The 23,623-nt window shown below is 46.6% G+C and overlaps 1 protein-coding gene across 2 annotated transcripts in view; it reads right to left on the reverse strand.

Moving 5' to 3' along the window:
• ACTN1 (actinin alpha 1) overlaps positions 1-23,623 on the reverse strand; it is a 103,053-nt gene that overhangs the window by 39,963 nt on the left and 39,467 nt on the right. For both annotated transcript variants that reach the window (XM_003408728.3, XM_003408729.4), the window contains exon 2: positions 6,851-6,965. In XM_003408728.3, the coding sequence (XP_003408776.1) occupies positions 6,851-6,965 (115 nt within the window). The remainder of the gene's footprint in view (positions 1-6,850; positions 6,966-23,623) is intronic.

Raw genomic sequence — 23,623 nt, forward strand, 5'->3', positions numbered from 1 at the left:
TCCAATTTTGATGCCACGTTCTTGTTCATATAGTCCAGCTTCTCAGATTATTTGTTCACCATACAGATTGAATTAGTATCATAAAAGGATACAGTCCTGACACACACCTTTCCTGATTTTAAACCATGCAGTATCCCCTTGTCCTGTTCAAATGATTGCCTCTTGGTCTATGCACAGGTTCTGTATGAGCACAATTAAGCATTCTGGAATTCCCATTCTTCATCATGTTATCCTTAATTTGTTATGATGACACAGTTGAATGCCTCTGCAAAGTTAATAAAACAGAGGTAAACATCTTTCTGGTCTTCTCTGCTTTCAGCCAAGATCTACCTGACATCACCAATGATACCCCTCATTCCACGTTCTCTTTTGAATCTGGCTTTAATTTCTTGCTGTTCTCTGTCAATGTACTGCTGCAGGCATTTTTTAAGTATTTTCAGCAAAATTTTACTTATGTGTAATGTTAACAATATAGTTCAATAACTTCCACATTCTGTTGGATCACCTTTCTTTGGAATGGGCACAAATATGAATCTCTTCCAGTCGGCTGGTCGTGTAGCTGTCTTCCAAATTTCTTGGCATAGATGAGTGAGCGCTTCCAGCATTGCATCTGTTTGTTGAAACATCTCAACTGGTATTCCATCAATTCCTGGGGCCTTGTTTTTCATCAGTGACTTCTTCCTTCAATACCACTGGTTCTTGATCATATGCTACCTCCAAAATGGTTGAATGTCAACCAGTTCTTTTTGGTACAGTGACTGTGCATTTCTTCTACTTTCTTTTGATGCTTCCTGTGTTGCTCAATATTCTGCCCACAGAATCCTTCAATATTGTAACTTGAGCCTTGAATTTTTTCTTCAGTTCTTTCAGCTTGAGAAATGTCAGATGTGTTCTTCCCTTTTGGTTTTCTAACACGAGGTCTTTGCACATTTCGTTATATTTTACTTTGTCTTCTTGAGTCACCCTTTGAAATCTTCTGCTCAGTTCTTTTACTTCATCATTTCTTCTGTTTGCTTTAGCTACTCTATATTCAAGAGCAAGGTACAGAGTCTCTTCTGACATCCATTTTGGTCTCTTCTTTCTTTCCTGTCTTCCTGATCTTTTGCTTTCTTCATCACCTATGATGTCCTTGATGTTATCCCATAACTTGTCTGGTTTTCGGTCACTAGTTCAGTGCATCAAATCTATTCTTGAGCTTGTCCCTAAGTTCAGGTGAGATATACTTAAGGTCATACTTTGGCTCTTGTAGACTTGTTTTCATTTTCTTCACCCTCAAATTTAACTTGCATATGAGCAATTGATGGTCTGATCCACAGTTGGCCCCTGGCCTTGTTCTGACTGATTATATTGAGCTTCTCCATCGTCTTTTTCCACAGATGTAGTCGATCTGATTCCTGTGTGTCCCATCTGGTGAGGTCCACATTTGTAGTCGCTGTTAATGTTGTTGAAAAAAGGTATTTCCAGTGAATAGGTCACTGGTCTTGTAAAATTTTATCATGCGATCTCATTTTGAGTTGTGCCACATTAGCAAATGAAGGTCCCAAAAGCTTTACTCCGTCCACGTCATTAAGGTCGACTCTAGTTTGCGGAGGCAGCTCCTTCCTTCTTGTATTTTGTATTTTGAGTGTCTTGCAACTTCAGGGGCTTATCTTCCAGCTCTATATCAGACAATGTTCCACTGCAATTCATAAGGTCTATCACTGGTCAGTTTTTTTTAGAATTCGATCGCCAGGTCCTTCTTCCCAGTCTGTCTTAGTCTAGAAGCTCCGCAGAAACCTGTTCACTGGTATTTGAAATACCAGTGGCAGAGCTCCCAGCATCACAGCAACATGTAAGCCACCACATTACGACAAAATGACAGACAAGTGGTCGTTTCAAACCAAAGAGTAGTTTAATTAGAATCAGGGCTTATAATTGATTTGTTCCTGTTCAAACCTCTGCTGAGAATTTCCATTTCTAAAATGTTCTCTGCTTAGAAGTTGCATTTCTAACAAGTTCCCAGGAAGTTACACATGAAAATCATCTGGGGATCTTGTTAAAATGCGGATTCTGATTCTGTATACCTGGGGTGGAAACGAAAATTCTTTTGAAACCAGCTGGAAGCCCTGATTAGAACAGTATATCTGCCTTGAGCATTGCATACTTTTAAAGAATTATCTGTATGAGATTAAATTCACAACAGCAACTCAAAAGGTTAGATGAGAAGCTTAGTGGGTGGTGAGCTGATGGCGATGATGATAAACAATTTGGAAAAGGATAGTGCAAAAGGCGGAGCAATGTGAAGAATGTAAAAATGTCACTGAATTGTACATGTACAAATTGTTGAACTGATGTATGTTTTGCTCTGTATATCTTCATTAAAAAAAAAAAAAAGGATGAGAAGAGAGCAGAAAAAGAAGGAATTGAGTGGGAAGGCTGCCAGACAAAGACTGCAGGGAATGGTGATCAAGGCAGAAGGAACTGTAGATGCAAAGTCCTGAACACCTTCTTGTTTGGACCATTTTGCCTTGGGAAGGAGTGTGGGTCACTCCAGAATATTCTGAAAACACTCCCTGGGTGTTCAAATGGAACTGCCCACAGCATCACCTTCCCATTTGAGAACTACTCTCTTGTTCTCTTATGCTGCCTCCCTTTTCCCCATGGCTCGGCTCCACGTCAACCCTCCACCCTCACTCAGCCCCTGGCCCCAGCTTTCACACGGGAGCTTCTGCTGCTCAGGCTTCACAGTCAGAAGCTGCAGGGTAACTGGGGTAGAGCGGCTGGTTCTTCAAAAGCCCTGTTAAGAGCATTTTTATCCCAGAAAAAAGGATGTCCAGGGACCTCATGAAGCTATTTGAAATATTCAGATATGGCAACACAGATGCCCATACCTGGAGAAGGGCCCAAAGCTTTCAGAGTCTCCAAGAGATCAGAGAACACAAAAGGCTGAGAATCACTGCTCCAGAGCCTGAAACTCTAGAAACTTGTGCCTGCTGCCTCCCCAGAGGGCTCCAGGGGCTGGGGCAGCCGTGATGCTGGGCCGTGCCTCGCCCCATCAGACCAGCACTTCCCCAAGGCCCTTCCAGCCCTCTAGAGTAGCACTGCTGGTTTTTATTATTAAATCCAAATTTTTTATTTGTGGTTCTTCCTTGAGGCCTTTCTTCTCCAGAGGCCGTGGCTGCTGTACCACCTCTCTGGCAAAGTAGCCCACGACCCTCCTATCCAGGAAAGAAGCTTCAGGGGCTCCTTCCCCATAGGATGGATGGAGGCAGCACCACGGCCCTTCCTGGAAGGTTGTTCCTGCTAATGCCCGGCTCCAAGCCCTGGGGTCCTGCTGAGCCTGATCTCCCCACTGTGTGCACTGGCTGGAAGGAATTCTCACTGAGGACAGCAAAGGGGTAAAGGTTAAACACAGGAGGCCTAAGCCAGCTGCTCTCAAACTTTAGTCTGTGCAAAGATCACCTGGAGAACTTGCTAAACTGTAGCTGTCCAGCTCCTTTCTCCTATTCCTGAATTTCTGACTTAGGACATCTGGGGAGGGATCTGAGACTCGGCATTCTGCACAAGCTGCCGAGCTGATTTTGGTTTGGGTGGCCCAGGGGCCACACTTCGAGAACCTCTGTAGGCAGCATCCTCCTTCCTTTTCCTCATCCCTGTCATTCACCCAACTCGAAGATACTTAGAAGGAAAAGACAACGAATATCTTGGTGATCTAGTCTCCCCCAGCCCTGGGAAAGGACAAGCCTGCTTCATAGAACTACTTGACTTCCATGGGGGCAGGATCAGCCCATTCATGGGAACGAGCCCAGCTTTGGCCACTCAATCATTCTGGTATTTACTGAGTATCGTCTATGTGCTGAGCACAGCTCCAAGCACTTGGGACATAGAGCTGACACAGTCCATGTCCCAAGGAGCTCAGTAACAAGTGGGGAAGGAAATAAGTAAGCCAAAAATGATTATACCATGTGGAAAATGACACAACAGAAGAATTAATGGGGTGTTATTGGAGTCCCTGGGTGATCCAAATGGTTAACACTCTCAGCTGCTAATCTAAAGCCTGGTGGTTCAAGTCTGCCAAGAGGAACTTGGAAGAAAGGCCTGGCAATCTACTGCCCCCAAAAATCAGCCATTGAAAACTCTTTGAGGTACAGTTCTACCCTGACACACATAGGGTCACCCTGAATCAGAAGCAACTTGACAGCAACTGGCTTGTTTGTTTTTTAATAGTAGCCTGGGGGGCAGCCAGCTCAAGTTAGGGTGGGGGCCAGGGAAGCCTTCTAAAAGGAACCCCCCCCCCCGGCAGATGACGAAAAAGAGTAATGCCAAATTTTTTTCTAAAAACTCAAGGAATGTTGGGGGAGGAGGTAGGGAAGAACATTCTAGAAAAGGCAGTTAGAACTTGTGCAAAGGCACAGAGGTCAGAGAATGCATGTCATCAAGGGAAAACTACAAGTCTCTCCATTTGGCAGGGGTGTCTGAAACCTTTCTGGGAATCCCATTGCCATCGAGTTGATTCCAACTCATAGCAACCCTACAGGACAGAGCAGGACTGCCCCATAGGGTTTCCGCAGCTGTAATCTTTATGGAAGCAGACAGCCACATCTTTCTCCTGCAGAGTAGCTGGTGGATTTGAACCACTGACCTTTTGGTTAGCAGGTGAGAGCTTAGCTATCGTGCCACCAGGGCTCCTTTTTATGGGTATAATTAGTTGAAAACAAAGCAGGTGCCAGCTCACAAAGGATCCTGCAAACTATGCTAAGGAATGTGACTGCCTGCTCAAAGCCCTGGGGAGGCACTAAAGGGTTCTGAGCAGGACAACATGACCATATTTGGCCTGTAGAACAATCATGCTGGCTGCAGAGCAGAGGACAGACACGTGGGAAGGGAGGAGTTGGGGGCAGGGGTCGAAGGCCTCTGTTGCATCATTTAGCTGAGAGCCGACACAGACCTGTACATACACGATGGCAGATGAGGTTAAAAGAGGGTTATTAAAAAAGGAAATAGAATGAATTTGAATGCCAAGCTGGAAAGAGGGGCAAGAAAGAGCTAAGATGAATTCTACATTAGACATAGGAGAATGGATGGACAGTGGTATCATTTATCAGGAACAAGATGAACCCACCTGGAGCAAAGAAGAATGAAGAACACCAAAGACACAAGGAAAATATGAGCCCAAGAGACAGAAAGGACCACATAAACCAGAGATTCCAACAGCCTGAGACCATAAGAACAAGATGGTGCCCGGCTACCAACAGTGGCCACCCTGACAGGGAACACAACAGAAAGTCCCTGATGGAGCAGGGGAAAAGCGGGGTGCAGAACTCAAATTCTAGGAAAAAGATTAGACTTAATGGTCTGACCGAGGCTGGGAGGACCCCAGAAGACATGGCCCCCAGACTCTCTGTTAGCCCAAAACTAAAACCATTCCCGAAGCCAACTCTTCAGACAAAGATTAGACTGGAGTATAAGACATAAAATGATACTTGTGAAGAGTATGCTTCTTATTCCTAGTTCAAGTAGGTACATGAGACTAAATGGGTGGCTCCTGTCCAGAGGCGAGATGAGAAGGCAGAAAGGGACAGGAGCTGGTTGGACACGGGAAATTTGGGGTGGAAAGGAGGAGTGTGCTGTCACATTATAGGGAAATCGACTTCAGTCACATAATAATGTGTGTATAAATGTTTTATGTGACTCTAACTTCAACAATAAATTTTCACTTAAAGCACAATATTAAAAAAAAAAACAGTAGTTATGGGTGGTAAAATAGAGGGTCGGCAAAGAAGAAGACCCTCAATGAGATAGACTGACACAACGGCTGCAACAATGGGCTCAGATACAGCAATGGTTGTGAAGATGGTGAAGGACCAGGCAGCTTTTCATTCCGTTGCACACAGGGTCACTACGAGTTGGAACTGACCCAACAGCACCTACCAACAATAGCAGTTTATGGGTGGTGGTTGTGCAACATGATTAATGCAATTAATATCACTAAACTGAACACCTGAAAAGTTGCATCAGCAAATGCCATGGTATATATATTTTTACAACAATAAAAATATCCTACCTTCAAGAAAAGAACAAGGTGAAGAATGCAAGAGGAAAAAGAGAATTTGTTAGGGCCGGGAGCAGTAAGTACAATTTTGGTTATGCCAAGTTTGTGGACACTATGGGACATCTGGGTGGACATGCCCAAAGAGGTTCAGTATTTAAGGGAGAGGTCTGGACTGAGTCTATGTCTAGGACTAACTGGCATCAAGGTGATAGGTAAAATGAAGGCAGTAGCTAAGATTGCCTAGTGTACGAACCAAGGCTAGAACCTTAGGGACCACCAACCTCTAAGGCATGGTGAAGACAAGGCATCTATAAAGAAAGCTGAGATATCCATTCAAGTGGTGCTGTCCCTTGAGACATTTCGTCACTCAAATTGCAAGCTGGGAGGCGGATATAGGTACGTAGGTAGTAGCAGAGCCAGGGTTTGGAGATAGTCACCCACGACTGTGTTCTTGACTACAGAATCCTAGTGTTTTAGAGAAGGGACTCCAGAGACTACCCTTCAAACCCCCTCTTTTTGCAAATGAGGACGGTGAGGCAGAAAGACAAAGTGACTGGCCCAAGGACACGCAGATGGTTAGTAGTAGAGTCAGGACCAAGGTCGAGTCTCCTAATCTGAATCTGTCTGTGTCATCCTCAACTTCTTTCAAGAGGCCTAAAGCTGCCAATGACCAAGGGCTCAGAGCAGAAGCAGAGGTGTCAGGGCAACAGTCCCAAAGTGGTCTAACCCAGGAGGCAGCCCGAATCCTGGGTAAGGGTGGCTCTGCCCACTTGGCATCACCTTTGCCCTGGGACTCCCAAGACCAAGGATCCACCTCACCTGAGATGACCTCGAGCAGCAGCATGAGCTTCAGGCCATCCCGGAAGTCCTCCTCGATGTTCTCGATCTGCGTACCCGCCTTACGGAGGTGGGAGTTGCACCATGCTGTGAAGGTCTGGCAAAAGAAAGAAGAGCAAGTGGTCAGTCTTCCCACAAGCCACATGGTCTCTGAGACCCCCAACATGGAAAAAGTTAAGTACCCCAAAATGTATATGTTTATATTTGGGGTACAGAAGAACCACCTTAAGCTGCAAAAGCATGAGGAAGAATTCCAAAAATGGAATTAAGAGGCTAAATTGCAAAGACCGTCAACTTTGAAATTTTCCAGTTTGTGGGGAGAGAGCAGCCACATTGAAGCTTCTTCTACAATAAACGAATCATGATCTGGCGGGCCACCAACCAAAGCTGTCCTGTGCCAATGGCACCACCTGGTGGCTCAAACAAGGAACTAGGTGATTCAACAAACCTGAGAAACAAAAGTGTGCATTTCAATTTCATACACCCATCTAAAATTCAGGCCAGTGTCTCTCTCCATCTGTCACATTCTGTGGGAACCAGAAAGAAGAGCCCTCTTACTTCCAATCTAACCCATTCCTTGGCAACTCCAGATTTCTCTGCACTAAATGGTACCATCAACTACATGGGACTCAGGAATCAACGTTCAGTTTACCCAGTGGAGCCAGTAAGTTCTCTTCCCATATGCCCTCCAAAGGCGAGCAGTGTATTACTCACCGTAATAGGAGCAGCCACATTAGAAATACCCTTCCTCCCAGGAAAGGTCACCAGACTGATGACCCTCCCACCACTTCCTCTTGCCATGGAGAGCTCCGAAGTGAAGCGACAACGAATGGGCAGGGGGAAGGAACACCACGCCAGTGATTATTAGGGGAAAAGAAATGGCTGCTTAGGTTTACAAGCAAGAGTTGAAGAGCCTGTGACCAAGAAGGGGGATGAAGAGATGAGGAGGTATCAGTCCCTGTAGGTGATGAGGAGGAGGGAGTGTATGACACCTTCCTCCACCCTGGGCCTCGTCTTTAAATCATGTCTCACTGAGAACTTACCAACACAGAATACTCCTCTCTCTTCCTGCAAAGACACTTCTACCCTGTCAGCCAGCCCCACTCCCATGATAGAGAACAGGGGTACGTTGCTATCCTAAGGCTTTGGGAAGACTGGCACGTAGATTGGGGGTGGGCAGGGGCATATACTAATTCCTCAGCTTGAACTGTCCTCTGTGTCTTGCTTGACTGACTCACACTCATCTTTCAAGGCTGGGTTAAGACATCACCCCCTCCAGGAAGTCTTCCTAATAGCCACCACCATGTGTGGGTTGGGCACACAGAGCCTGCAGCACCTTGTACTCACTCTGTCGTTACTCATGTGACACTGTATGGTAACTGCCTGGTCACTTGTCCGCTCCATGCCCCCTCCCTCCCTTCTCCTTCACCCCCACCATCTGGGAGCACCCAACAATAGGGACTCAATGTTCACCTAGATTTCCAAGCACACAGTCACGGATACAGCAGTGAACAAGAGCAAAATTCCCCACCCGTGTGCAGTGAACATTCTAGTAGATGAGAAAATTTGGCAGCTGGGTGAGGGAGTAGGTAAGAAACAGATGTAGAGCTGGAGGGCCCTGCAAGATCAAAGCACACCTGTGGGTGATGCTGAGGGCCCTCAGGGCACGGGAGTGACGGGACAAACAGCAGTGCCAGGCCCTCTGGAAGCGGAAGACAGCTCAGAGGAGAAGGCAGGCAGCAGGCAAGAAAGTGTAGTTATTTACTGGCTGCCTGTCCTCTAGCACTGTCACTGCAAACCTGGTACTTGGGCTTTACTTTCATTTTGTTATAACAGTTTTTTGTTGTAAAACAACACTGAAGCCCTTTTAATTTTTTAAATAAATTTATCTTATTTTTTCATATTCTCTCCCAGTTGTCATCTGAACACACGCTTTTTACCCAAATGTCAACACATTTTACACTCACATTTGGGTGGGTGGGGGGACAAAAACCAGTTGTGGACAAGTCGATTCTGACTCATGGTGACCCCATGTGTATAGATCAGAACTGTGCTCCACAGGGTTTTTGTGGCTGTGACCTTTCCAAAGCAGATCTCCAGGCCTTTCTTCCAAGGTGCCTCTGGTGGGTTTGATCCTCAACTTTTCAGCCAGTAGTGCAGCACTTAGCCTTTTGTACCACCCAGAGACTCCCATATTTGGGGGAGGGTCTTTTTGTTCATTTACCACCATCTTGTATTGGTGGTTAAGCGTTTGGCTGCAAACCAAAAGGTCAGCAGTTTGAATCTACAAGCTGCTCCTGGAAACACTATGGGGCAGTTCATACTCTGTCCTATAGGGTCGCTATTAGTCGGAATCAACTTCACGGCAATGGGTTTGGTTTTTGTATTGCCACGGCCCCTTGCTCTCACCATACCTTTTAGATACCATTCAGCCTTCTGCGTAGGGTTTTCTCCTGATTCAAGGGGAACAGATTGGATCTAGCAACTCAAAGGGGCTGTTCAAGTTCAGTGTGGTCAGGGTCCTGGTGGGAATTATCTGGCGTCCCCACAGTTGGTAGCTGTGAAATCTCACTGTGTTTACTACCCAGTCAGGGAGGTGGGGCTTGGGGGGCAAGAGGAAGGAGGAAGGGAAGGTTTTTGTAAAAAGATATTGCTTTTGAAAGAGGAAAAGTGATGTTGAAAGCAGCCGGTGTCATTTCCTGGGGAAGTCAGGCTTAGTGCCCAGAGACAAAAACACAGGTGTGTTTGCTCATGTCTCCAGTACAAAGACCTGGTACTGAGGCCTCGGGAACTGAACTTTCCTAAAACCCCAAAACCCTGGTCCCTGGTCCCCACAGGTTACTACTTTGCAGGCCTGAGAGGGGTCCTAAGCACCTCCCACTTTCAACTTTGTTGAAAGCTTCCCCAACAAACAGCACCTCCCATGACATTGAGGCCCATGAAGGAAATGGCGGCAGCAACTCAGTGACTAAGGACATGCCTAGGATCGAGCAGGACTGGGCTCAGCTCTCAGATCTACTCTTTCCTAGCTGTGTAACCTCCAGATTAATCTCTCTCAGCTTCAGTTTCCTTAACAGTAAGATGGGGATGGTAATGGCACTTCATAAAAGTCAAGAGAATTAACCAGATAATGCCTGCCATTTAGTAAGTGCTCAATAAATTGTAAAAAGAAGGAAAAAGGCCAGGTCCCCTGACATATTACTATTGACTGTCCCTGAGAACTCGCTCTTCCCTGCCTCCAGCCACCCATATCCACCCCTCAAAACTTGCCTGTCTTAGGTTCCGTGACCTCAAAGCCTGGGACTCTGTTTCCAAGATGACAACGTGTCTTGAGGCTCAAGCTCTACTCCGTGTTTTGACAGAAGGCATACATCTGCCCCTTAACAGTGCCCCGGGGGTCCAGACAGAGGAAGCAGCCAACAGCTCACTGAGGCCTACAGATGAGATCCACAGTCCCCAGCCAGATGTCCCAGTGTGGAGGGGTGGGCAGTGCTGCCCCAGCAGGTTTAAGGTCCAGCCTCGTTCAGGTAAAAGGTAAGGGGCCACATCAGTGCCTCAGTTCCAACCAGGCCTCCCTGTCCAACCTGACCTTCCCCTTGCTCCGAAAGTCCCATCATGGGGTTCTTCAGTTGCCCCCTAAGGCCATGAGGAGACATGGCTGTCAGTGGACCCACTGTTTCAAAAAAGGGGCTCGGGGCTTTCAAGAGGTCTCAGGAAAAGTACGTGGGGCCAAGGGCTATGCTGGGAAGAGCTTGTGGAGCTGCAGCAGCTTCTCTGAGAGTCCTGAACAGAGAGGGAGGGGCTGGGAGAGAACACGGACCCTGTTCAGGCCCTCGCTGACCCTGAAGCATCTACTCGTGTCTAATCTGGTATAAAGATAATTGCCCAGCACTACAGCCCAGGGCGACAAACAGGGGCCTGGCCAGGCTCTAACAGGCAGTGGCAGCTCAAGCCCAGGCAGAGGTCCGTGGAGTCGGTCATGGAGAGAAAGAAGTACCTCTATCTTCTCTACAGATCTCATAGTCTTGCTTTCACACAGACTCCACTAACATCTTTTCATTTTATTTTTAACCAGTATCATGTCAGTAGATTCCCTTCTGTTGAAAAGGCCTACTGTTTTGGAGAACATATGTTCCCTGCTCCCTAGCTCAGACACACTAGCATGTGACTATAGCCACACAGGCCTTTTTGAGCCTCAGTTTTCACATCTGTAAAATGGGGGCAATAGCATTGGCCAGGCAGGATAAAGATTAAATAAGACAATATTAATATGGTAATACTGTTCATTTATACTACTACTAACAATAAAATATAATCACATGTGTCTGAATATAGTAAGTGCACATGAAGCGGTTACTACATCATCATTACTGTCTAAATTTCAGATGCTGAAAGGATATCTGAATAATCACACTCAGCAGAGATGTGGGGTACAGAGGATTACCCCATAAACATCAGTCAGGGGCTGAGCTTTTAAAGTCAAGTGGTGTTCATAGCCTTGATCTGGGGTGCGGGGGTGGTGGGAGGGATGGTTGTTAAACACAAGACTAGAGCCTAAGAAGGTCACAGGACTTGCTCGAGATCACTCTACCAGCCTGGAGGGATTCAATCACCCTGAAGAGGACTGACTTCAAATCGCAGTACCATAAACTGCCAGCCAAGTGGTAATCTTGGGCAAGTGACTTAACACGGCTCTGCCTCAATACACCCATCTATAAAATGGGGGTAATCATAGCACCTACCCCATGGAGCTGTTGGAGGATTCAATGAGACAATCCACTTAAAGCACTAAAAGAGGGCCCGCAATACAGGGACTGCTCAATAATAACTTATTATTACTATTACTGTGTAACACACCCACTCCTAACATGGTAGGTTCCAAACACCAGGTGGTTGTGCAAAAATCAGCACTATGTGAAAATGGAAGATGACCACATCAGATCACAAAGATGACTACATCATTACATAACTGCCAAACTACATCATTACATAACTGTCAAATTACATCATTACATAACTATCAAGCCACCGAGAATCAGGCCCAGCCAAGTTGACACACAACCTTAACCATCACAGGCAGCATTATTTTCGTCTCGCACCTCAGCATTTGTTACTGTCAGATGTATGTCATTAATGAGCAGAAGAGTCAACAGTAGATTTTTTTTTTTTATTGTTATAAATACGAAATGTCAGATAACTGGATAGTCAACAAGTGAGGAGTAGGTGTAATTAGAGTTAAAATTACTATAAGTTTATGCTGTTCCACACATTTCATCAAAGGAGGTTAAAACTAGAAGAGATGTTAGCCATCATCTAAGTCAAACTCTCACTTTACAACTGAGGAAACGTGGACCAGAGAGGGTAGGTGACTTTCCGCAGGCCACACAGCTGGGTATCTTCACATCTAGGCTCAGAACCCAGCCTCCTAACCCCAAGCCCATACACGTTCTGACCCACCAGCAGGATACAGATTGCAGGTATGGGTGGGACTCTGGAAGCAAGCAGCCTCTCCTCAGCTCCCCCATGGAAACGTGGGGCCTCAGTTGCCAGGCCTTTCATAAAGACGAGTCAGAAATCTGGACCTCCATGTGCAAAAATCCTCTAGTTTTTTAATACAATATTAAAAATAAAATAGGACACTCCACAGGCCTCCCCCTACTCCGAACGATGTCAGTAGGCAGATCTGAATTAAAATTCATTGAGCCTCTGTTTCTATAGTGGGAAAATATGAAATGTTTCTCAATCTCCTAACAAAAAGAGTTACACACACAATAGCACGGTGTGTTAAAACAAGCACTCGGCAGACGCCTGTGCCTACCACAGTTAACACAACAAACCATCAGTCGACATGAGCCAACTGGGAATCTGGTGGCAAAAGCTAAGTAAGGGACATCCTGCGGGGGGCACAGGGCCTCCTTTCATCTGGGCTTGATCCACAAACAACACATGTCACAGGAGACCCCAATCAGACATGCCACAAACACCACCCATGTCTTATGAATTAAAACAAGGGTACCGATCTTCATTTATTACATTCACATTAAAAAGTTTCTGATAATTCCCAATGTTAGGGTACTAGGACAAGGCACGCAATGTGTTACTGCAGGCAGGTTGACTTGGTACAACTCCAGTGGAAAGCAACTTGCAAAGGTGAACTAAAATGGGCATAAACCCTTAGCCCAATCCTGAATTGCTACCCGAAATAAATAATGCTAAATAAAGAAAAAGCTGTGAGCACCAAGATGTTCTTGCCAGCATTACTTGAGAGTAAAAAATCCGAAACAGCCCATGGTTACATTGATAAAATATTAGCTAAGTAAATTGTAGTTCATCCATTTAATGGAATATTACATAGTCAAAATGATGGGTACTGAAACTATACATTATTATGGAAAATGCTTATATATTATTAATAGCAGGATATGAAATTATATGTACTGCAGGCTTACCACTACGTAAATCACAAACATAAAAAAAATAACTGAAACAAAACTCATCAAAATGCAAACAGTGCTTGTGCTACACTAACTGTTTTTTTTTTTTTTCAGCTTTATGCGCCAAGTTGTCTGTGGATACGGCTGGTTTTCAACGATTGACTCCCTATTCCTTCTCCCTGCTCTTGCTCACTTTTTTTTTTTTTTTTTGATTCACAAAGAGATTTATTTGTTAAAGTGTTTCACATAATCAGAATTATCAAGCATTTATTTCTATACAATCGTTTATAGGAAGCTTCTGGGTTTTGTGTGTATTTGTGTGTGTTAAAATATATATAACAAAATAACCGTCATTTTAACATTTTTCAGTGTATAATTCAGTGACATTAATTACATTCCACAGGTTGTACTACCATCATCACTATTTCTGAAAGTCTTATCTCACCTCAGACAAACTCAGTACAACCCCTTTAGCAATAACTCCCATCCCCTCCTCCAGCTCTGACGCTCCTTTTTGACGTTCACTTGCCTCAGCGCACAAGCCCAGGCCATCCACTCTTGGCCGACCTCACCAGAGAAACCTGAGTTGACAAAGATGCTTTTTCGATTTGTCGTGAAGAGTAAACAAGATAACCAAATGAGACTGGCTGTGTGGTCAGTGGTGGGGCAGGGGTGCCACCTCATCCAGCCACCACGCCCAGCCCTCACGTGCCCACCACGTCTCTCCTGCTCCCTGGGATCGAGGGTACCCGATACTGGTTACAGGGTTCACTCCAGGGGAGGTACTGGTCAGGGGGCAGGGGGCAGGAAGCCTAGGCCTTGCTCTGGCTCAATCAAGTAATGTGTGTGTGACCTCAGATAAGGCACTAAACCTCGTCTAGTTGTAACCCCAATCGAGTCCCTCAAACCTCACAGACCGGAGCCCAGCAACTTTTCCTGTCATAAGGCACTTAATTGAAAGACACAATCAAATAGAGCTCCCGGTGACAATCTTCTGTTCATGCATAAGCTTTATTCCTCTTGGTGGGCTCAGCTCCTTGTCAAAGAAGGCCAGTAAATTTCACAGGGCCAGCTTCATCTCACTGGACTCCACGCCTGGTCATTCTCAAGACAGACCAGTTCCAGTCCCTCACAATCCACCAGATGCCTGTTGTTGGTTTACTGGGGAGCCCGTAAAAGCTCTATGCCAGAATATCCCTGGAAGGACATACAAGGATCTGAGAACAGTGGCTCCTCCAGGGTGGGGAAATGGGAGGCTCTGGGTAGATGTGAAGGACATTTACTTTTCACTGAACACCCTTTTGTTCCTTTTGAATTCTGCACCATGTTCAATTACTACCTATTTTAAAAAATACTATGCAAAAAAGAAAAGTCTGTTCAAATGTGTACATTCATATCAGACCTCTGATATGGAATAGAAGGGATTTCTCATTTCTCTGGAATTTTCTTTGGGGGGGAGGGAAGGAGTGTACAGTGTTCATGTGTTATCAAGGAAAAAAAAAGATATCTCCAAAATAAAAAAGAACTAGAAAAAAGGGGAAAAATATCCCATCTATTTAAATGAATTAGTAAGAGAATCAAATAAGATATTGTATAGGGAAAGGGCTGTGAAGAATTTTAAAGTGCCTTATCAGTGTCGGATACTACAAAGAGTCCTAAGAAAGGACCAGGACATGAGGACAAACCAGCAGTCACGCTAACATCCACCCAAATAGTTAGACTGCAAAGTGATAAATGTGGGGAGATATGAGGGGCAGCCTCCTCCACCGCAGCTAAGTGGACCCAGGAAAACCCCAAACACGCTTTAAGTCTCTCTTAGGTGGGGCCAGGCATACCAGTGACTTCTCACGGGATAGGCTTCCCTTCCTGACATAGGGCAACTAGGGCTCTGCTCATCAAGTCAAAAGCCAACTCACTAGGCCCCACATCCCATGCCCCTCAGCCCACCTGTAGGCCTGAGCCGCCCTCCCCCTCCTCTACCACTGCCGGGGGCCTCGAGTATCAAGCCTGGGCCCCTGGAGAGGCCTGCAAGCACCTGTGTGCAGGGTTGAGTTCTCCACAGCCTCTGCTGAACCCTGGGAGGTCACTGCAGAGTGGCCAGGGATTGTTCTCTGCCTCTCAGGCTGCCCTTGAGGCCCTCTGACCCCTACACATGGCCAGTCCGGCCATGGCGTGGGCACTGGGGGATTTGTTGAGGCAAAGATCTGCCCAGAAGTGATCTCAGATGCCCGGTTTTCTGGACACATAAATAGGAGTATCTGGCTAACTTAACGGCCAACTGCCAGCCTTTCAAAGCAGCCTGTCAGCTGGTTCACGCACAGATGAAAAGTAGAGTCCTCAAGAACATCTCCACCCAGATCTATTTACCTTCCACCCACCTGGGAGTGGTTTCTGAAAAAGTTGAGAACCACCAGGCTGTTTCCTTTGCTCGGAAAGTCACCTCTCTAACAGCCTGCCAAGCCACATGTGGATATTGGGGTCCTGGAAACTCAGGCCCCACCTGGGGCACCAGAGGATGGGGGGGATGGGAATAGGGAAGGAGCTGGACTTTGGAAACAGACAGACCTGGGGCTTCAGTCCCAACCTACACTTTTCTTTGGACAAAATTCTTAACCTCTCAGCCTCAGGATCCCCACCTGTAAAATGGGGATAACAGAATTAGAGAGAAGCAAATCAGATCACAGGATCTGAAGCCTTAGCTTGGTGCTGTGTCCACAGCAGATGATTAATAAATGTTTACCCAGCTGGCCTTTGCCACTCACCAGCTGTGTGACCGTAATTAACCTGTCTAAGCCTCAACTGGAAACCCTGGTGGCGTAGTGGTTAAGTGCTACGGCTGCTAACCAAAGGGTCAGCAGTTCGAATCCACCAGGTGCTCCCTGGAAACTCTATGGGGCAGTTCTACTCTGTCCCATAGGGTCGCTATGAGTCGGAATCGACTCAACGGCACTCGGTTTGGTTTTTTGGTTAAGCCTCAACTGCTGCATCTGACAAATGCAAATAAATAATAGTGCTACTTTGCAGGGCTTTTTTTCAAGATTAAGATAAAAAAAAAAAAAAACCCACTGCTGCTGAGTCGATTTGATTGCAACTCACAGCAACCCTATAGGACAGAGTAGAATCTTTTCAGTTTGCAGCTGAGCACTTAACCACTGTGCCACTGGGCTCCTTCAAGATTAGGATTATCAGAAGCCAAACTGCCAGCGAGATGCCTAGGACACAGAAGAAGCCCAGTAAATACCACAAAGCTGTCACTTCCTATCCCTTTTCTATTTAATCAAAGTTAATCATTCACAGAGCTCAACAGAAGGAGGTCCTGTTATTTTTGTTCCCACTGATGAGGAAGCCCTGAAACCAGCCTCCTGACCAGGGTGAGGAGACAGGGCTGAGCTTCCTAGTTTATGCCCACTGCAGCTCCAGGTACCCAAAAGGGCCACTGAGGCCAAGTATTGGGGCGGGGGTGGCTTGTTCTGGGGCTCTCTGACCTCAGGAACATCCCCTGGTTGGAGAGAGGTTTCCAGGCACTCCATGAGGCCCAGGCATGGCCCTGACAAACTCCTGCCTGGGCGGCTCAGAGGCCTTCCTGCCCAGTACAGGTGGAATCTGAGGGCTCCTGGAAGAATTCAGAGCTGTTTCAAAAGTGAGACAGATGAATGGTTCCAGTGAAGAAACAAGGTCTGTCCCTCTTAGCTCCTGGCCAATGACAGCCAACACCCTCTACCCACCTACCACCACCTCCAATCTTCCACAGTTCACAGCCTTGCCTCTCTCCCCAAGGACCAACGAGCGAAATGACAACTGTCCAGCTACCCTTATGTCTGTCGATTATGGGTTTTATAATGCTGAATTAGTTGCTTAGCCTCACTGAGCCTTGGTTTCATCAGCAAAACACAGACTAAAATAAATCTTCATCCCATACAGTGGCTATGAGGGAGGGCTACGTGAGCTGATGCAAAGGGCTGGGCACACAACAAAAGCTCCCTGAGTGTTAAAAACTGAAAATGTATCTACAGAGAAAGAAAGTATATCAATAGTTGCTTAGGGCTGGGGTGGGTGTGGGGGAGTTAGAAGGGTGATAGCTAAAGGATATGGAGTTTCTTTTTGGGGTGATGAAAAAGCTCAATAATTGACTGTGCTGATGGTTGCAGAACTCCATGAATATACTAAAAATCTTTTGACTTGGACACTTGAAATGAGTGTATTGTATGGTATGCAAATTATCTCAATAAAGCTGTTTTCTGAAACACATACACGTGGCTAACTGCCTCCTTTGCAATAAGACCAGAAGAACTGGATGGTGTCCAGCTACCATTACTGAATGTTTTGATCAAAGAGTCTATACGAGAATCTTGATCAAAAGGGGTGAAACATAGAACAGGATTTCAAATTCTTACAGAATCCATACTTTCTAGAGCCACTGAGGCTGGATAAGCCCCCAAAGATATTGCCCTGAGATAATCATTAAACCTTAAACCAAAAATATCCCCTGAAGTCTTCTTTAAAACAAACACTAGACGAAAACCAGACTCTGCTATCAAGTCAATTCCGACTCATTGTGACCCTACAGGACAGAGTAGAACTGCCCCGTAGGGTTTCTGAAGGCTGTAATCTTTACAGAAGCAGACTGCCACATCTTTCTTCCAAGGAGTGGCTGGTGGGTTCGAACCAGAGACCTTTCAGTTAGCAGACAAGCACTTACTCACTGCGCCACCAGGGCTCCTTATAAAACAATAGTTGAATTAGTAAAGAATGTCTGCCTTGAACAATGTGCTCTTTTAAGAACTATCTATGTGGGATCAAACTGACAGCACCAACTCAAAAGATTAGATAGGAAATTTAGGGGGCACTGAGTTTTCGGCATTGGGTTGGGGGTTTATGTTAACAGGGGAAGAATACTTTAGAAAATGAGGGAGAGAATGGCCACACAACCTGAAGAATATAATCACTGTCGCCGAATTATACATGGAAACTGGTGAATTGGTGCATATTCTGCTGTGTATATTCTCAACAACAAAATAAATTAAAATACAAAAAATAAATACATACACAAAAATGTTCCAGGACCCCACTAAGTCTTTTATCGAGGTAAAAAGGCCCACTGGCAGGAAACCAGGGCCCTGGGGCCTTGCCCTCCCTGGGGACTGATTTACTTGACTGATCTAGTTCCGCTACTGAATAGTGGCCCATAATGGCAAGCCAAGATGATGACACCAGGGACCAGTTTTCTCATCCGTGGGTGTGTGTAGCACTTGAGCCAGGCCTGAACTGTAAACTTTAGGAGCCTGTGGCCTTCTTGGTGCCTCCCCAGGGGCAGCTACTCTGAAGGGCAGGCTCTCTCCCTAGGGTGGCCCCCTGGCTCTGGGAGGCCAGTGTAAGAACAGCCTGAGGCACTGTCATCCTGAGGCTGGTCCTGCCTGGAACCCCTCCCCCACGCCTGGAGTCCAGTGGCCACAGCACACAGGAATGGCCCACACATTCCTTCCCCAAAGAAGGAAAAGACACCCAAAAGTGAGATCATTTGGCTTTTCTAGAGCAGACGCTGAGAACTATGGGTCACTCAATTCCACAGACAGCGTGTCTGGATGACAAGGATTTGGCCCAGCCTGGTATTCACAAAACATGGGATCTGTGACCTGGCAGAATCGAGGTCCTCACTTGATGCCTCCACGTAGCTAATCTTGGGCAAGTTACTTTATAGCTCCAAGTGTCAATGGCTTATCCGTGAAATGAGCGTGATCAAGTCCACCCCTCCTGGGACTGTGGTAAGAATTAAATAGCACAGTGGGGGGCTCAAAGTAAAATACAGTTGGTTCCGTTCCATTCTCTAGGTCATTTCTGACAGCGCTTTGCTGCTGCCCAGGAACGGCGGCCCTGCCTAGATTCCAAGCTACCTGCACAGAAGTTCCTTCCCAGAGTACAAACCACTTATTATTATAAATTTGCAGGAAAGAAGAACACACTGCTTAGACGAGTAAGTTTTCCATGTCTCCCCTCTGTGATACCCAAATAACCTCCTGGGCTGGAGCTCCTGTTCTGGCCTGTCCACAGTCCACCGCTTTCTCACCGAGTTGTTAAGGGATTTCAGTGAGCTAATCTACGCAAAAAGCCTAGTCCATAATAAGTATAATCAATGATTTTAACAGTGTCTAGAATTCATTATTTACATGCACAAAAGAAGAGAGAAAGAGTGCTCATGGAAAGGAATGAGAGCATTTTAAAACTGACTCCAGGTAATGGTGATGGTTGCTCAACATGATGAACGTAATTAATGTCACCATATTTGTACATGTAAAAAATCCTGATGTGACATATATACATACATACTTTTTTTTTTTTTTACTAACTACAAAAGAAAAAAAAAGACTCCAAGGCCATGGAATTGCCCTTGTGTACTAAACGGTCCCTGGAAGCACTGAGAGGCTATGAGGTTGTTCCTGAGTCTGGGCCAGCACACCCCAGTAGGCACTACGCCCCTGCTCTCCCCAGCCCTGGACTTCCTAACCTGATCAAGGAGACACAAGCAATAGGACCTCGACTCCTGCCTATCCCACATTCCAACCCAACACCACCTGCTTTCTGAGGGATACCACTCAGCAGCCACATAACCACACATTAAACGCAGGTGGAAACATAGCCACTCAAGGGAAAGCTCAAAGCCCCAGGGACACCCCAAGTGGAAAGCAGGTGATAGAGGCAGGAGTTCAGGGTTCAGAAGTTCTGGAAGCATCTGAAGCCACACCAAGGCTAACGCTCTTTCAGTGATCTGCACCCTGGGGTGGGACTGGAACAGAAACACCTAAGGAACAGAAAACTTCTAGGAAGACCCAGGCATTGGCAGACTGTATATATTGACTGCCACTTCCTTGGGGGTGGGGAGTTTCCACAGAGGATCAGCATGACTATCAACCATGACAGTGACTATTCCATGCCTAACAGGAAGTTTCTACTTTCCAGAAGAGCTAAATGAAGGAAAGCAAAAAAGAGGATTGCTTGGCACTCTAAGAGTTCCTCCCCAGTTGCACATTAAAACAATTAATTTATCCCTTCATACCAGAAGACTGCAAACAACTGGAAAGCTGATAAGGCCAAAAGTTGGCAGAGTTGAGGGGACTCAGGACCCTCATGTCCACTGGTGGGAGGGTGGACCATGCAGCTATTCCTGCGAGAAACTCAGCTCTGTATCGGAAAACCCAGTGTGCACCTACCAGGTTATTCCCTGCCAGGAATTCCCCTCCCAAAGAAATTCTCACTCAAGTGAATACTGGAGTATTATTTCTGTTGAGAGTGAGGGGGAGGATGTTGGGGATGAGCTGAGTGTCCATCATGGGGAGACTGATGGGTACACAGTGGTCTTGCATGGACCCATGATGACGGTGGGCCATAAACTGAGAGGCATAACTAACTCAATTCTCTTCACCTGAGGTCCAAAAAAGTAGTTCCTCCTCTCAAAATATGACACACAGATCAGCACATTAAGAAGTAGTACAGAAATCTGAAAAACATTTTAAGGAGCTGCAGACATCCTATGGGCCACAGAAACCCCATCCAGGCCAGGACAGTGGGACCCAATGCCATCCTCGCCCTCTGGGCTGTCCACTAAACACATCAGAAGTCTGGGGGTACGCCCAGCATAACAAGTCTGCTGGCCAGGAAGCCAGCCCGCGCATCAGCACAGCCAGCCCAGGCGAGGGACAGGGCGGCAAGAAGACCAGCGACAGGGAGCAGATGGCTGAGGGCCAGGAATGTGTCCATGGAAACATCCACAGTTCCGGAAGGGCGGGAAGAGACGCAGCTGCAGGCAGATCTGGCAGGACCCTTCAATTCCACTGGGAAGCCCAGGGCCTCTGGACAGGGCAGGACACAGGGCCTCTCTCTGTGGATAGGTGTGTGCACAACCCTCCTCTAAGATCAAAGAGATCCACGCCTGGTTATCTATGCCTCTGAAAAAGGAACAGGGCAGCAGGCTGATGAGTAAGATTTAGGAGTTGTCCAGCTATGGAAACAAGAGGCCAGATGATTCCTGAGGCCTACTGGTGATATTCTTAAGATGCAATAATTAATCATTTAGGTAAAAAAAAAAAGATCCACGCCTGCTCTGTTCCCCTCCAACACCAGGGCTCCTGGCTCAACCTCAGATACTGTGCAGCAAAAGGAGGGGACTACAGACAATGGGGGCAGCCGGGGGGCTCTCTACCACCCCACCCACCCCCAAGCCTGCTAGAGAGTAAAGTATCATGTTACGCCCTCAACCTAAAGATGGGGACACCGAAGACAAAGTGAACTCTCAGAACCCCAAGGGGACGGGAGGCGGGGTAGGATCAGATCTTGGAATTGCTCAAAGATGCTAGCTGTTATTATTACCACCCAGTAAGTACTCACTCTCGCCAGCACCGTGCTGGGGCTGGACATGCACCATCTCAGCAATCCTGCTCAACAACCCTACGTTACAGATGAGCAAACTCCAGGTCACAGGCATTAAGCAACCTCGCCCCAGTTACACAGCTAGTAAGAGGCAGAAGTGAGATTTGAACTACTGTTTAAAGAGTAAAAGCCTGAGCCCTTTCCACTACCCTGGGGGCAGAGGCTCTCTCGGGCAAGCCTGTGGCTTCTGCTCAGGCTGTTGTGTGTATGCGTGCGTATGTGTGTGGTGGGGGGTGATGTGAGGAGTTAGCCAGACCACCTGTCCCAGACTAGCTCTGCCTGCCTGCCTGCCTGCCTGCCTTCATGCCCCCTGCCCATCATCCTGCACCAGTCCCAGGTCAGTCTAGAACCACACAGGGACCTAGTCAACCGTCCCCAAGCAGTTCCTGGGCGTGAGCTGGGGAGGCTGGCTAAAAGACAGTCCAGCTCCGGGGTTCCCCAGAAACTCACTAGGCTGGCAATCACCTCTAACATGCATATCCATGAGAGAAAGTCTTGGACCCGCTGGCTCCCTGGGGATGCAGAATGGGCCCAGCAGGTTTTTCTCCTAAATCTTGGTTTTAGGAGGTAGAAACAGGGTTTGAACCCTTGTCTCTTTCAGATTTCTAAACACAAAGCCTATTGAGAGACACCATGAACAACTATGGGATGGCCAAATTCTGCCATCTGTCTGCCAGAGTATGGGCTACGCAGCTCGTCTGGGCTTAGGCTGGCCAATGTCAGTAGCCTCCCTCCCCTCAGGCCACTGCAGAGTCTCCTGACCAGTTCCAGGTTCCCCTGCCAGTGAGCTGGAGCCAGACTCATTCATTCATTTCTCAGTAGTATTTGCTGAGCACTCGTTTTGGGTCAGACACCAGGTCACATACTGGGCAAGTAAAGACAGAGCCCCTGTCTTCTTGGAGCCCTCAGCCCTACAGGGAGACACCTTTCACCAAAGTGTCATATAAATGAGCACATATTTGCAAACTGAGCCTAAGCGCATAAAGGAAAAGTCCCGGGAGGCACGACACTGAGAGAGACCCTGACTTGGTGTCTGTGCGTCTGCAGACCACCCTGAAGAAGTCCGTGAATTTCTACAGCTGTTGAATTTGGACTTGTCTTAGTTATCTAGTACTGCCATAACAGAAATACCACAAGTGGACGGCTTTAACAAAGAGAAGTTTATTTCCTCATAATAAAGTAAGCTAGAAGTTCAAATTCAGGGCATCAGCTCCAGGAGAAGGCTTTCTCTCTCTGCCTTCTCATCAATCTTCCCCTGGACTAGGAGCTTCTCTACACAGGGACTCCAGGTCCAAAGGACACACTCTGCTCCCAGCACTGCTTTCTTGGTGCTATGAGGTCCCCCCTCTCTGCTCGCTTCCCTTTCGTTTTTATCTCTTGAGAGTTAAAAGGTGGTGCAGGCCACACCCCAGGGAAACTTTCTTTACATTGGATCAGGAATGTAACCTGGGTAGGGGTGTTACAATCGCACCCTAACTCCTCTTTAACATAAAATTACAAACACAAAATGGAGGAAAACCACACAATACTGGGAATCATGGCCTAACCAAGTTGACACACATTTTGGGGGGTATATAATTCAATCCATGACAGGACCCATAGTGACCCCATGCAATAGAGTAGAACTGTCCCATAGGGTTTTCTTGGCTGTAATCTTTACGGAAGCAGAATGCCAGTTCTTTCTCCCGTGGAGCCGCTGGGTGAGTTCAAACCACCAACCTTTTGGTTAGCAGCCAAGCACTTAACTGCTGAGCCACCAGGGAGTGTTAATTACATAAAGTGTTTGTAAATGTGAAAAACCAGTGGTCTTCAGTCTATTCCAGTTCATGTGTGTCAGGGTAAACTGTGCTCTATAAGGTTATCAATGCCTGATTTTTGGAAGTAAACCTGTAGGCCTTTC

The sequence above is a fragment of the Loxodonta africana genome, chromosome 10 (genome assembly GCF_030014295.1).
Source record: "Loxodonta africana isolate mLoxAfr1 chromosome 10, mLoxAfr1.hap2, whole genome shotgun sequence".
Classification (NCBI taxonomy): Eukaryota; Metazoa; Chordata; class Mammalia; order Proboscidea; family Elephantidae; genus Loxodonta; species Loxodonta africana.